The sequence below is a fragment of the Tupaia chinensis genome, unplaced genomic scaffold (genome assembly GCF_000334495.1).
Source record: "Tupaia chinensis unplaced genomic scaffold, TupChi_1.0 Scaffold142846_1, whole genome shotgun sequence".
Lineage (NCBI taxonomy): Eukaryota > Metazoa > Chordata > Mammalia > Scandentia > Tupaiidae > Tupaia > Tupaia belangeri.
Window position 1 is genome coordinate 1,456,503 of NW_006202691.1, and position 14,406 is coordinate 1,470,908.

The 14,406-nt window shown below is 38.3% G+C and overlaps 1 protein-coding gene across 2 annotated transcripts in view; it reads left to right on the top strand.

Annotated features, from left to right (window-relative positions):
- Positions 1–6: 6 nt before the first annotated feature.
- PPP2R5A (protein phosphatase 2 regulatory subunit B'alpha) overlaps positions 7–14,406 on the top strand; it is a 74,921-nt gene continuing 60,521 nt past the window's right edge. Inside the window, exons 1-2 of one of the 2 annotated variants that reach the window (XM_027766374.1) lie at positions 7–213; positions 8,756–8,818. In XM_027766374.1, coding sequence (XP_027622175.1) covers positions 33–213; positions 8,756–8,818 — 244 coding nt within the window. In that variant the 5' untranslated portion in view covers positions 7–32. The remainder of the gene's footprint in view (positions 214–8,755; positions 8,819–14,406) is intronic. The other variant, XM_006163708.2, reaches the window with a different exon arrangement.

Consider the following 14,406-nt stretch of genomic DNA (forward strand, 5'->3'; position numbering starts at 1 on the left):
AGCCGGAGCTGCCAAACGTCAGGACCGCGGAGATGTCGTCGTCGTCGCCGCCGGTGGGGGCTGCCAACGCCGCCATCTCGGCCTCGGAGAAAGTGGACGGTTTCACCCGGAAATCGGTGCGCAAGGCGCAGCGGCAGAAGCGCTCGCAGGGCTCGTCGCAGTTCCGCAGCCAGGGCAGCCAGGCGGAGCTGCACCCCTTGCCACAGCTCAAAGGTAACCTCGCAGGGCACAGCCCCGGGGTCGGGCGTCGGGGCGGGCTGAGCTCGGCTCCGCGCCCGCAGAGCCATTTCCTCCCGGGGCTCGGGTCTCCGGCCAGGCTGGGGCGCGTGGTGTGGGAGCCGTGTCCCCCGCTTTGCCTTGGCGTGGTCCCCCCGTCTTGTATTCAAACAGGTTTGCTGTGCACTGTCTTATCAGATTCACCTTAACTCTTCCCGTCTTAGGGACGGCCACCTTCCCTCGCACCTGCAGGCTCGCTGAACTTGCCCTCCGACTGGGACTCTTAACGCCCCGCAGGTGGAGTTCTTCACTCTGCCCCCAGGCTTGCCCTTTGCGCTTCTTGCTTTTACAACCGGTTTTATCTTCTGATCCTCCGTTTTCGGAGTCTCAACCTCTCTTTTCAGCCACTCAGCTAGTCCTTTACATTTTCAATTACAGTACAGCGGTCTGCACTCACTGTCTTCTCAGTTCCTCTTCCCATTGATAGGTCCGAAGAGTCATCACGTCCGGAATCCAAGTGTAAACAACGCTTAAGAGTTGGCTGGCTTTTAGGTGTATTTATTTTTTTAAAGCCTAAAAATCTTAACAGTGTAGTATCTTTACTTACTAAGTCGTCAGGTGTCAGTGGTTTCCTGTAGCGCAAGGAGTGGAAAGACTTAGAACATTACTGTCTGAGGTGGTACGGTCGATTTGGAGAAATACAAAGGAGTGTTCTCAGCAGTGGAGTGGGAACTTAGTTCACCAGGCAGTGTGATTCCAGGGACTTTGTAGATTTGTACAGTAATTCAAATTGGTATCCGTGCCTAATGCTTTGCAGGACAACTTGGCACTCCTTTTGGCTCACATTTCCCAACTAGATTTAGAGGGTTTTCGGCAAGTTGTTTCCCGGTGCTCTACTTTGTTCTTCGTGAATTACTAACTTTTATTTATAATTTTAATATCTTTGCTTTTTATGAGATAGAAGTCACTATGGAGCAAGATGATAATACTCCTCGACATTTTAAGAATTTGCAATCCAATAAACCTGATAGAAGTCTGGATAATCTGTTTTGCAGGGCCAGGAAATTAGAGGTTCATACTCAAATAGATAAATGTTCAGATTTCTCAATCCATTTGAAAAAGCTCCAGCAGCATCCCCTTCAAGGCCAATCTGGTTTTGATTTGTCTTTGAGCTGATGAATCCAGCCTTAGTTTGGCAAGGAGTCTAAAGAAAAACCCCAGATGAAATCACAGCCGACCTGCAATAGCTCTTAGGATCCCATTTAGTTTAGGGTGTTCTGCCCGTTGGGGTGCTTCTGAATCAAGGATATCCCACAGCCAGAATCAGACTATCTTTTGAATAGAGGTTTTATCTTTAGCATACCAAATAAAATCGTTAAAACGTCTGTCATGTGTGTAGTCAGTGGTAGACAGCAGTGGTAGGCATTGCCAAGACTTTAATTCTTGAAGGATGTTATAGCTGTAAAAGAATATCATCTTACCTGTTGAAACATTGAAATGCTATTCATAGATTTAGAATTTTACTCTTAATTCAAACAGCTATTTTTATACTATTGATTTTTTTCATTTTCATTTTTCTTGCAGTTTGAAGGTTTAGCACAGGATTTTTCTTATGTTCATTTAATTTGTCTTTTAGTAAGGTGTTTTAGTATTGTACTTGCTAGTATTTATTTAAGGAATTAATTAATTAATTAATTAATTAATTTATTTATTTATATTTGACCAGAGAGGGACAGAGTGAGAGAGGGAAAGTTAGAAAGCAAGCCACCAGGTTTGGGACTGGAACTGTGGTCAGCTTTGTGGGAGCCCAGCGCCCTTAACCACCATGCCACCTGCTGGCCCCTACTTGCTAACATTTATTCACTTTTACTTAATAAAAATAATCAGTATTAAACATACGGCTGGTTTCAATCTGGAGATGCAGCATTAATATATTTTGCTTTTAAAACCCTGGCAAAAGTATGCATAGTCAGTAGTCTTTTACTTATATGGTGTGTGATTCAATAAGCTAAAGGTACCATAAATGTTTCACTTATAGTATTTGATCACTATTCAAAAAAAAATGAAATTGGAACTTTAGACTAATTCTAGATATTTACAAGAAAATACAATGTTCCTCATAAGGAAAGTTATGTATTCAAGATAAGTTTATGCAAATTTATTTGAGGAAATGAGACCTTTACTTGGATTACTCACTAATAGGAAAAACTGCTCTTACAACAGATGCCAAAATGCTTGAAAAGTGAGTTTTTTTTTTTTTTTAATTCAGTTGCTTGACTTGGTACTTTGGCACTGTACTTGATACCTCAGTGTTTTTTTTTTTTTTTTTTCTGTCAGTAGTAGTTTTTTCCATTTGTGGCCTTAACAAAAAACAGTGGAAAACTCTTTAGTATGTGTATGAAAGAGGATTTTTCTTCCTGCTCTGTAATATAATCATGCTGTGGAGTGATTCAGATAACTGGGCATCCAAAATCTTTCAAGTGTTTATACCAACCTGCTTATGTTACACTTTGTCCACATGGGTCCAAACTGGAAATGTGCCAACTAGTTTTCCTCAAAGCACACTATGAGTAAGGATTAACAAAATAATCCAGCCTTTTCATCTATAAGAAGTTTATTTGTGCAAAATCATTTAGTAAGTGGGTTGCAGGATTTTAATGACCAAAGTGTTCAGAATAAATTCTGTTTTGTTACAGAAAGAATTTAATAGATGAGCCTTGTTAAAAGGTTTTTTCTTTTTGGTATATTTTTAAAATGAGAAACTTATGTGAGTCCTAAAAATTAAACTTACTTATATTGTAAAGCCAAATAAATTCTTTTCAGAATTTTTTAAAATCTAGTTATATTAATCGAGCTCCTCTGAGTGCTAGATCCTAGAAAATAAAATTAGGAACATTTTATCAGTCTTTTTTTTTTTTTTGTACCACACTCCTCAATGAAGTGTAGTCACACTGCAGTCCCTTATCTGTGTTTCCATCCTGTTGAGATTTTGGACACTCTTGTGCACCTGATGTGGTTTTCAAGCTGCCGGGGCTGGGATTTGATCCAAGTTTGGACATGTGGGATCTGTCCCCTTTTAACTGCTAGGCTATAGGGCCAGTCCTATTGTTTTTTCTTTATTTAAAATTTATATTAACATAGGACCTAATTTTCTACCTTAAACTTTTCACATGGTAACCAACAATTAGGAAACTTAACTTTAAAAATCTGTTATCCATACCAGGAAGTTTTTTTAGTCTTTTTAACCTATTTTGTTTAAGTCTGTGGAAGGAATGGTTTGGTCAAGTGATTGATACCTTACGTTTATACAACATTTTAGTATTTTCAAATTATTTTACCTTTTTCTTTCATTCTTTTTCTTATCACCAGAGGATATGTGCAGTCAGAGGGAGAGCACGCGTGCATGCGAGCAAGAGAGAGAGAGAGAGAGAGAGAGAGTCCCCCCAATGGGATATGGTCATGCTACAATCTTTTTTTCCTTTATTTCCCCGGCCTGTAAGGATTTGGAACATTCCCTCCTGGCCTGTTTGCCAAGAACTGTGGCGGCCCACAGGCTCTAGCTTCCCATTCACACTACTTAAAAACTGTATTGTGCAGCTGGCCCACTTTTTTCATTTTTAATTATAAAACAGTAATGCTTATGACATATAAAACAATCTGAAACCATGAAACTCCTAATCCCTTTTATCACTTGTGTTTTCACACCTACTAGGTTAATTCTGATGTGTGATGGTTCATGGCTTAATATGTTTTTGCCATTGTATTTCATTGGGTCATCCCAGCAACTTTTTGCAAAACCAGTATTCCCATTTTATTGATGAGAAACTTGAGGCTTAAACAGATTAATTTCAGGTCTGTGATTATTTATCTAAATGTGTTGGAACTGACTGACCCTAGGACTCAGATCCAGTGATCTCAATTTTTTTGTTGTTAACCTATTTCATGTCAATTTAAAGCAGTGTGATAGAGTTGGGTCACTAGGGTCGATCCTGGGTCAAAGGTAAATTTTTAATTTTTTGAGTAATTTTCCTGATCCGCAAAATGGGGACAATACCATCTATCGTCCCAGGACTGTGGGGATTAAGTGAAATAATTGCCTGAGAGAATAGTCAAAGAACTTTCTCTTTGATATTTGTCACATTAAAAATATTTGTAAATGAAGGATTATTAATAGGATTACATAAATAGTAAAATTTTTTAGTGTATTTAGAATGTGATTTTATTTATAATAAATTTTCAGATCATTTATGAGATGTAAGATGAAGCTATAACATTTTTCATCCTGAGTATAGATGTGGAAATAGAGTAGTCAAACTCTTTGAAATATTAAAGATCATGGTAAGAATATTTTACAAAACAGAAATCGAATTAACTAGTAGAATTGTACAGATATGTATTTCTCCTAGGAGACAGTAAAAAGCAGTAAAAGCAAAGTAAAAAGCGAAGAACAAACTGAAACTGCTTTTGAGATTGAAGTCCTTTTTAGGTGAAGAACTTCCCAAGTATCATTCAGGTTCTTTGTTGACCCAGTCTTGGAAACTAGGTCCTACCAGAAGTACCAAGGCTAGTGATAGTGGTGCTGATGGAAGTGCCTTGCTTACTTTTAGTAGGGAACATGTTTGTTTTCTTGAGGTATATGGTCTTCCATGGTAATTGTGGAACAAGAACAGATGTAATATGAAGCTTCATCACTATCTTAACTTTTTTTTGTTGGGAAAAAAAAGCACTGTATCTCACTCAACTTTTAAGATTTATCAATCTTGGGACCAGCAAATGACGTAATGATTCTGTTGCTGGAGTCCCACAAGTTGACTACGGTTTGAGTCCTTGGACATGTGTAGGCCCAAGATTTCTCACTTTCTGTTTCTTTCAGTATCTCCCATGAGTACATGCACCCTATAGCAAAAATATCTCTCTCAAAAAAAGAAAAAAAAAAAAAAAGATGTATCAATCTTCTCAGGGCCAGCAGGTGGTGTGGTGGCTAAGGCTCACTAGACTCCTACATGGTAGACCATAGTTAGAGTCCTGGAGGTGGGGGGCGGGGTTGGGGTGCTGAAAATCACACTGGGCATGTGTGAGAGTCCGTGCCCAAATTTCCAGGAGAAAGGAGGAGAAGGGATTTCAGCATGACCCTCCTCCCTGGGGGGTGATTTTTCACTCTCCCCTTCCAGTCTTCTCAAAGTTGATATTCCATCTAAACACAAAACCCTTTTTTTTGTATTGGGATGACCCTAAAGGATAATTGAAAATCCTATTAAGAATGTTTACAAAGGGATATAACATTTTAGTCATTTTAGGACTATTTTCTGAAAGTCATCTCTCTTTTGGAAGACTTTAAATTAAAAAAAAAGAGACTTTTAAAGGATATGCTTCTTAGAGAAATTACTAAATACAATGTCTATTGCTAGTCTTCACATGAAGGAAAAACTTCTATTTAAATAGAAGTCTAATTTATCATCTTCAGAATAACAATTTCACACCACCACCCCCCAAATATATTACCTTCTCTGTTTCTTAATTTAAGTTTGGATTATTTGAATGAAGTATCTGATTGAATAAAGTGATAATTCAGTAAAATATATTTGGTAAAATAGTGTGACCAGTTAGTGTAGAGCACTCTCCTGTAAATAGTAGACTTAAGTTGTCTTCCTGCATCAGTGATGACTCATGGTTGCTTTGGGCTGTTTAACCCCTCTGAACTTCAGTTTAATCATTTTCACCTGTAAGGGTAACATTTTCCTGTGATAAAATCATAAAGGTGAATTAGTCTTTAATAAGTTATTGCTGTTTGGATTTCAAAGATGGGTTTATCAACAGCAGTAATACATTTGGGGAGTAGGTTTTTTTGTGTGTGTGCCTAATTTTTAATATTTAGCTTTTAAAATGGTAAACATCTCGGAATGGAGACTAGTTCATTTTTATATTTATGTGTTTAACATTCTTGTTTTTAATCCTTGTTATATACGTGGAGAACTTTAAAGACAATGTCAAGCCTGAACCCCTTTCCCAAGAGATTTTTAAGTTAATTGGTCTAAGGTAGAATCCAGGCATATGTATTTTCAAAAACTCCCAGGGTGAGGGACCAGCAGTTAGTGTAATGGCTATGTTGCTGGACTCTCAGAGACCTGGTGGCTTAAACTCATGCAGGGCGTGTGTGCCGCTTTCTGCCTCAATAAATAAATAAATAAATAAATAAATAAATAAATAAATAAATAAATAAATAAATAAATAAATAAATAAAAGAAGCTCCCAGGGTTATTCTAACGTGCAGCAAGAGTTTAGAATCACTAGTGTAGCATTATCTGTCTATTGATTTAATTCATTAATTGAGACTTTGTTCTTTTCTTTCTGATACTCATGGCTCATTACCCTGCCTATTAACATTTCCTGCCCTTCCTTCACCTCCTGCTGTTTACATTTCACTTTCTTAACTGTGCTGCCCCCTGTGGCTAATCAGCTGCTCTTTCCTGAAGGGGGATAGCGCTGTTACTAGGTTGTCAGGAAAGTCCTGACTTTTTTTCTGTTTTCCTGTGCAAAAATGCGTCAAGACTTTACTGACAACACAGTAGATTGTGGGGTTGGAGGTATTATGAAATGATTCTAGTTATTGAATTTTACCATAATGAAAACCCAACTATTATCATTTTGCCAAGTGGTCAGTTTTCCTTTCTCTGTGATTTTAGGAGATGGGTCTGAACTGGCAAGTAATATTGAGAACATAGGATAGAGATTTGCTTTGTTTTCATCCCCATCATTCAGAACAACAGGTGATATGACTGCTATAGAATGTGAAACTAATTTTCTCTGTAAGTTCACAGCGTTGTTCTGCATCTTGAAGAGCTAGACCTAACATTACCACTATATGTATTGAATACATGGTGTTGAACAGATTAACTATTCTAAACTTAACTGTGTTTTTGGTCATGTCTTATATTTATTTTACATCAAGAAACTCTTTTCCAGGCCAGCAGGTGGCATGGTGGTTAAGTTGCTGGAATCCTCACATGGCCGGCCATGGTTTGAGTTCCAAACCTAGCAGCTTGCTTTCTCACTCTCCCTCCCTCTCTCTCTCTCTCTCTCTCTGGCAAAACTCATGTGAAAAATAATATTAACCATAATAATAAATAAATAAATAATTCTTAAAAAAAAAAAAAGAAACTCTTTTCTCCCAAGTGTTTTCAAGTCTATCATCATATTTCTTTCTTTCTTTTTTTTTTTGGAGAGATTTTTGCTATAGGGTGTGTGCATTCGCCCAAGAGACAGAGACAGAAAGCGAGAAATCACCCCCCAGGGGGGATGGCCATGCCGCAATCCCTTCTCCTCCTTCTCCTCTTGGGATCTTGGGCACACACACACACACACACACACACACACACACACACACCCGGAGTGAGTTTAAGCCATCAGGTCTGGGACTTGAACCGCGGCCAACTACATAGGAATCCAGCGACATAGCCATTACTCTAACTGCTGGTCCCTATCATCATATTTAATTTTGAGCACAGCTTTTTATCAAAGGTAAGGCAGTGAAGATCCAAGGCTACTTATATATATATTATTTAAGTATATATTATATATTGCTGTTTCATCTTTGGCCTTTCTACTAATGAATTTGATTAATCCTTATTTTTTTAAATTGTTTTTGATGAATGTTCAGTTGTTAATGTAGTGATGTTCTTTTTCCAGAATGAGATAGTGATCTTTTTCTGTGAAAGCAGAAGTCATTATCTGTTTTTTTCCAATCCCATTATGACAACATACAGTATTCTGTGCATAATAAATGCGCCCATATAGACAGAATCACTGTTTTGATAAATTACCTGTTGGTTATCTTCTAGTCTAGTTACTGATTGTGCTTTCTGCAGTGCTGTGTGGTACTGTCTACCAAAGATTGATTCTCTTTTGTTTTTTGTTTTAATATATCTGTGCCTAAAATTGGTTCGAGGTTATTTAGAGTAAATTAATTCTGGGTTCCTAATATTTGATAGTAAGTAATATAGGTTTAAAGCAAAGGATTGTTCTTGTGTTTGTGTTTTGTTAATGACTGGTGTGAGTGACTTGTAACATTATCAATAGATATGTTGCTAGAAAGTTATTGTGTAAGATTTGGGTGGAAAAGTAACAGTGCGTTGACTCTGAGACATGGGCTGTGTATATAAACATTGAATAAACTGTGAAATAGTTTGCAGTAATTTCTAAATTTTAGGTGCAGTCTTTATAAGGATGCCCTTGAAGGAGATGAAAGGAAAAGATTTAAAATATGTAATTACTTGTCATAAGTTATTATGTAACAAGACACCTAAATGCTTTGCTGAAAGTTTTACATGACAGACTGGGTTTATGCAAAATAGACCATACTTGTCTGAACAGGATATTTACTAATAAGCAGTTTCAAGCCTATTTTTATGTATTATCTTTTCAAACTCTCCCCTGGAAAAATTTGTTTATGTGGGCTTTTGAGTAGTGAGGAATTTTAGAAATTCTGTAAATTTGTTCAGGTTACTGGAATTTTTTTGTTTTGTTTTATTTTATTTTGTAGTTTGCTTAATACAAGTTCTCGTGAGGAAACTCAGAAAACCTGTTTTACACTTGGATACTGCAGGTAAAGGATTTTATGGGAACGCACTCCTCCTACTGGAATGGTGACGCTTATTGCACCTCCTAGAACCTCACAGCGATAGACTATTCGAGCCTTCCAGTGCTGAACGGAACCTCAGAAGTCATTCTTGTTCAGTCTCCATTGGGAATTAATTTCACTCTAGTTTTTAATAGCTGTGTTGTCATTTCATCAGAGAAGCTTTCTTTAAGGTAGAACAGAAAGTACTGTACAGGGTTTATAAACTACTAGTACACTTTCAGGTTTCGCTTAGTTAATGAATAAGCTGTATAGACAACTAAAGAGGTTCGATGCCTGAAACAAGAATTTTTAAATGAATAGACTTAGAATTTGTAGTTTAGGAGAATCAAATCTTAAATATAGTTCAGAAATTGTGTATCTTAATTGGTTTTGCCTTTGTTTCACATGTAGTGATGGTAAAGGATATTCTAGAATTTCAGCTACTACCAGAAGTTAGTGATTATTTAAACTAATTGTTAATCCTGTATTTCTAAATTGATAAAAGTGAAAAAGCTGGGGCCATTTTTGTTACATACTTGAATTTTTTTTTTTTTAATCTTGCCAGAGTTCATGTACTCGCTAGAGAGAAAGAGAAAGAAAAAGAAAGTGATTAAAGCACCCCCCCCCATGGGGGATAGACATACCACAGTCCCTTCTTCTCCATTTTTTCTCTCTTTGGGATTTTGGCACAATTACACATGTGTCTGGCTCTGTTTTCCAAGCTGCTAGGTCCAGGACTTGAATGGCATAGTTAGCCCTATGTGATCCAACCGCCTTAACCATCTTGCCCCTGACTGGCCCTACACCTGAATTTTGATTGGCAAAACTGTGTGGGATTTTAAACATCTATGGGCTCCTCCACTGCCTAGTGATTAAGAGAGCAAATTCCCATGTTGGCTGACTGCATTTCAAATCCCAGTCTGGCAGCCTGAGAAACAAACTAGGTGCCTAGCGCCCCAAATCCCAACAGGATGAAAAAATGGGAAAGGTATTGCAGTATGACCATGTCCCATTGGGGAGTGCTTTCTTCCCTCTCTGTCTCTCTGGCAACACATGTACTCTTTAGCAATTAAAAAACAGGTATCTTTCAAATATATATTTAAAAATTAGACTTTAACCTTTACTGCTATTCTTTTAATTGCTCGGATTTACTTTTGCCTACTGTAAAATTGACACATACTTTGTTTTCAATATCTAGTACTGAGATATCTCATAGTGCTTAAAATTTAGCTGAACCATTATAGAGATTAAAACTTAACTCAGAAAAATAAATAAAATGATGAAGGCTTCATTTTTTGAAATTAAACATCTTTTGGAGCTGTTAGTTGGTAGGGAATACAGACTTAAACAGGCAGTTTCAATTAGTGTGGTAAATTTAGGAAGAGTGAGCTCTAAGATGTTAAGGGGGAGTAGGGAGTATGGGCAGGACCTGACCTAGTTTGGGTATGGAAGGGGAGAGATCAAGAAAAACTTCCTGGAAATATTTCAGGTTAAGAGACTGAAAATGCCAGAGGTGAAAGGCTAAAAGATAGATGGTATCAAAGAGGTCCATCAAAAGGACAGTATGTGCAAACCTAGCAGAGGTAGATGAGCATATCTTATTTTGGGACTTGCCAGCTATTTATGTGGCTGTGATACAGAATATAGCTGGATTAGCTCGAGAAGGCACTGGAGCAACAGTGGGCATGTAGGTCATAGTCTTGATGCTGTGTTGAAGAATAGATGTGGGCATTGTACTGCAGTTGTACCTGATGGGAATATGAAGAGTATGTTGGGAGATGAGAGTGAGTAATACTAGTTAGGATGCTAGCACAATAATCAGACAGGAGTTGAAGATGGTCTTGTCTATGGGGATGGCTTGATCCCATCGGCAGGACTTGTAAAAAGCAAGAATCAACAATGATAATAACATTTCTGACTTGTCCAACTAGATATATGATAGTAGTTTACTGACAGGGAAAAAAGACAAATCAGATTTGGCATGCAAAGATAATGATTCTTTGTTAGACAGGTTTATGTGCCCGTGGGAAATTCAAGTGAATGAGTTTGCACAGTAGGGAGTCAGAAAATTCAGGTATGGAGCTAAGTAGAGAGATCTTGCTAGAGCTAACAATTCGGGAGTCTTTAGTTTATAGATGGTATTTGAAACAATGGGAGAAGTGACTGCCCCCAAAAATGTATGCAGGGAAAAGACGCCAGGGAATGGTAACACGTAGATATTAATCAGTGGAAAAGGAGCAGTGAAGTGGCAATGGAAATGGCTTGAATGGAGGTAAAGGTACAGGAGGACAGGGGAGAGTAGAGACAAGACTGTCAGGGAAGACACTCTTTTAAAAACTAGGGGATGAGGGAGGCAGCAGATGGCGTAGCAGTTATGTTGCTAGACTCCCACATGGTCAACCATAGTTCAAGTCCCAGACCTGATAGTGTGAAGCTCACACTGGGAACATGCATGACCGATATCCCTGGAGGAGAACAGCATGGCCATCCCTCCTAAGGGGTGATTTCTCACTTTCCCTTTCTGTCTCCCCCACCTCCCTAGCACATGCACCCTAAGGCAAAAACCTCTACAAAAAAAATACACACAAAAACTAGGGGGTGGGTGGGTAACAATGAAGAGCTGTGGACAAGTCAAATAATTGAGAAGTTTCCTTGGACTTGGTAGTCTTTACGCATTATAGATGGCTTGAAAGGCATTTTAGAGGACTGATAGACTTGAAACAAGATTTCTATAAGGTAAAGAGTGAGTGGAAATTGTGAAAGTTGAGTCAGTAAATATCATCAACTCAGTTTTGGCAGAGTTTCCTTTTTTTCTTTTTCAAATTGTCGTAGCTGCTGTGTAGAGAATGAATTGTTGTAGAACAAGTTTTTTGGTGTGTTCTTTTTAGAACAAGATTTTTAGAAGGACAACTAGTCGGAAGAATTTTTTTTAAAAGGGGTTTTTGTCTTAGAGCACATATACTCCCCGGGGTGGGGGGGGGTACGGGATGAGAAATAATCTCCTTTTGGGAGGGTGGTCACATCACAATCCCTTCTCCTTCTGGGACTTTGGGCACACACGGATGTGTGCCAGGTGTGATTTTCAAGCCACCTGGTCTGGAACTCAAACCACAGTCAGCCATTTGTGAATCCAGTGGCTGTGTAAGCGCTATGCCATCTATTGGCCCGAATAATATTATTTTGTAATAGACTAAGTAAGACAGGGTGTATGTTGGGCTTAAGTGAGTAAACAGTAAAGATGGAGAGAAAGAGATGTATTTGAGATATACCTTAGAACTTGTTAATGAATTGTTTGAGGAGAGTTGGGAAGGTACAGGTAAGAGTTGAGGATGAATCCCAGGTGTTTTAGCTTGGACACTTGCATGGACTGGGGCCACAACCTCTATTGAGAAGGAATATACTGGAGAAGGAACCAGGTATAGAGGGAAAATCCAGAGTCGTATTTTGGATATTTTAAATTTTAGATGTCTTTGGGAGCGCAGTTAAAAATACCAAATGGATATTTGGAAATGTGAATCAGAGTGCCCATTTGGTAATTTTTGTGACTTCTAAACAAACATTAATTACATTCTTATTTTTTTGGCCAGAGGATGCGTGCATACACGTGAGAGAGGAGAGGCAGAGAGAGAGAGAGTGACAGTTCCCGTTATGGAGCTTAGTCATGCTGTAAATCTCTTTGCTTTGATTCTTCATCCTGTCAGGACATTGGGCATGTGTCTGCTATATAAACTGCTGGGATTGGGATTAGGACCTTGGTCAGCCATGCAGGATCTGATTGGCTTCTTCTACATAGGGTTTAATCAGTGCACTACATGACTGTACATTTTTAACTTTTAGTGGCCTTCCATGACTTTGAAGTTTGCTTATTTCAAAAGATGGTCATAGTTGGGGGTGCTGGCTTCTTGACCGTCTGGGCAAATTGGGATTATCTATTCTCTACTCGATGGAATGTCTTCTGCCACATGGCAAAATGTTCATGGCATGTGCATAAGGGAGAACATAAAATATGTTGGGACAAGTGCATAAATAAGATTATTTAATTACCTCATTTCTGCATTTACACTGTGTTTTGAGACCTGAGATCTATATCTTTCTAGTCAGCATTTAAGCAGTCAGTCATTTTACTGTTTATTTAATAATGAAATAATGAAACAAAAACTATTAAATTGATTTTTTAAAAAATACCATTTCATATCATGCAGGAATTCACACTTTATAATACTTTATAATGTTTACATACAACACCAAATTTGTTAGCATTTTGCAAACAGGGAAACCAAAACCTAGGTAGGTTAATATTCTCATGCAGATAATTTATAACTTGATCTTCTCAATTAGTTACTGATTATTCCTCTTTAGCATTAAACTGAAGATGTATATTGTTTGCACTAAAGCCAAATTGAACACCTATTTTCTGACAGTGCAAAAGGGAAATATTAGTGGGAGCCAGCAGGTACCACGGTGGTTAAGGTACTAGACTCCCATATGGTTGACCGTAGTTCAAGTCCTGGACCTGGTGGCTTGAAAATCACTCCAGGGGTGTGTGTGTGCCCAAAATCCTGAGAGGAGAATGGAGGAGAAGGGATTGTATTGTAGCATGGCCATCCCCCTAGGGGGTGATTTCTCACTTTCCTTCTCATTGTTTATCTCTCTCCAGTGAGCTTAGGAGCCCTATGACAAAAACCTTTAAAAGAGAGAGAGAGAGAGGTATTAGTAATTGAGAATGTTTCTAAGATACTGGTTTCTTTAGTTACTGAACAAATAGACCAATATTGAATATAGTATTTTCTAAGAACTTTGAAGCAGGGGATCTTTGCTACTTACATTCTTCTGATATAAAGGTGTTTCATTGATCTTTGTAGCACTCTCCTACCCCTTTAATCTAAAATTTTTTCTCACAAAAAATTGTAAAACGTTTGTTTTATAAATGAGTACTAAGAAACAAGATGAACTAAACTGTTAATCACTCAGCACATTTGTGTCACAGCTAGATTTGTAATTTGGAGTCCCTGTTCAGTTAAAGTTATAACAGAAAAAGTACTCTCTGATGAGGCATGGTTATGCTGCGGTCTCTTCTCTTCCATTTTTCTTTTCTATAGGGATTTTGGGCACCTATAGATACATCCCCGGCATGGTTTTCAAGTTTTGGGGCCTTAATTCAAACTGAGGACAGCCATGTGGGATCTGGACTCCCTTAACAATTCAGCTATGAGGCCGACCGGCTCTGTTTACTTAGCTTTGCCTCTTTTTTGCAAATGCTGTGTATATTTTGGGCCCTCTCTACATAAAGATTTTTTTTTTTTGAGAGGTTTTTGTTATAGGGCACGAACACTTGCCAGAAAGACAGAGACAGAGAGACAGAAAGTGAGACATCACCCCTCGGGGGGGATGGCCACGCCGCAATCCCTTCTCTTCCATTCTTCTCTCAGGATCTTGGGGATGCACGCACACGTGCCTGGCGTGCATTTAAGCCACCAGGTCCAGGACTTGAACTGAGGTTGACTACATGGGAGTCCAGTGACATAGCCATTATTCCAACTGCTGGTCCTTCTACATAAAGATTTTTGAAAACT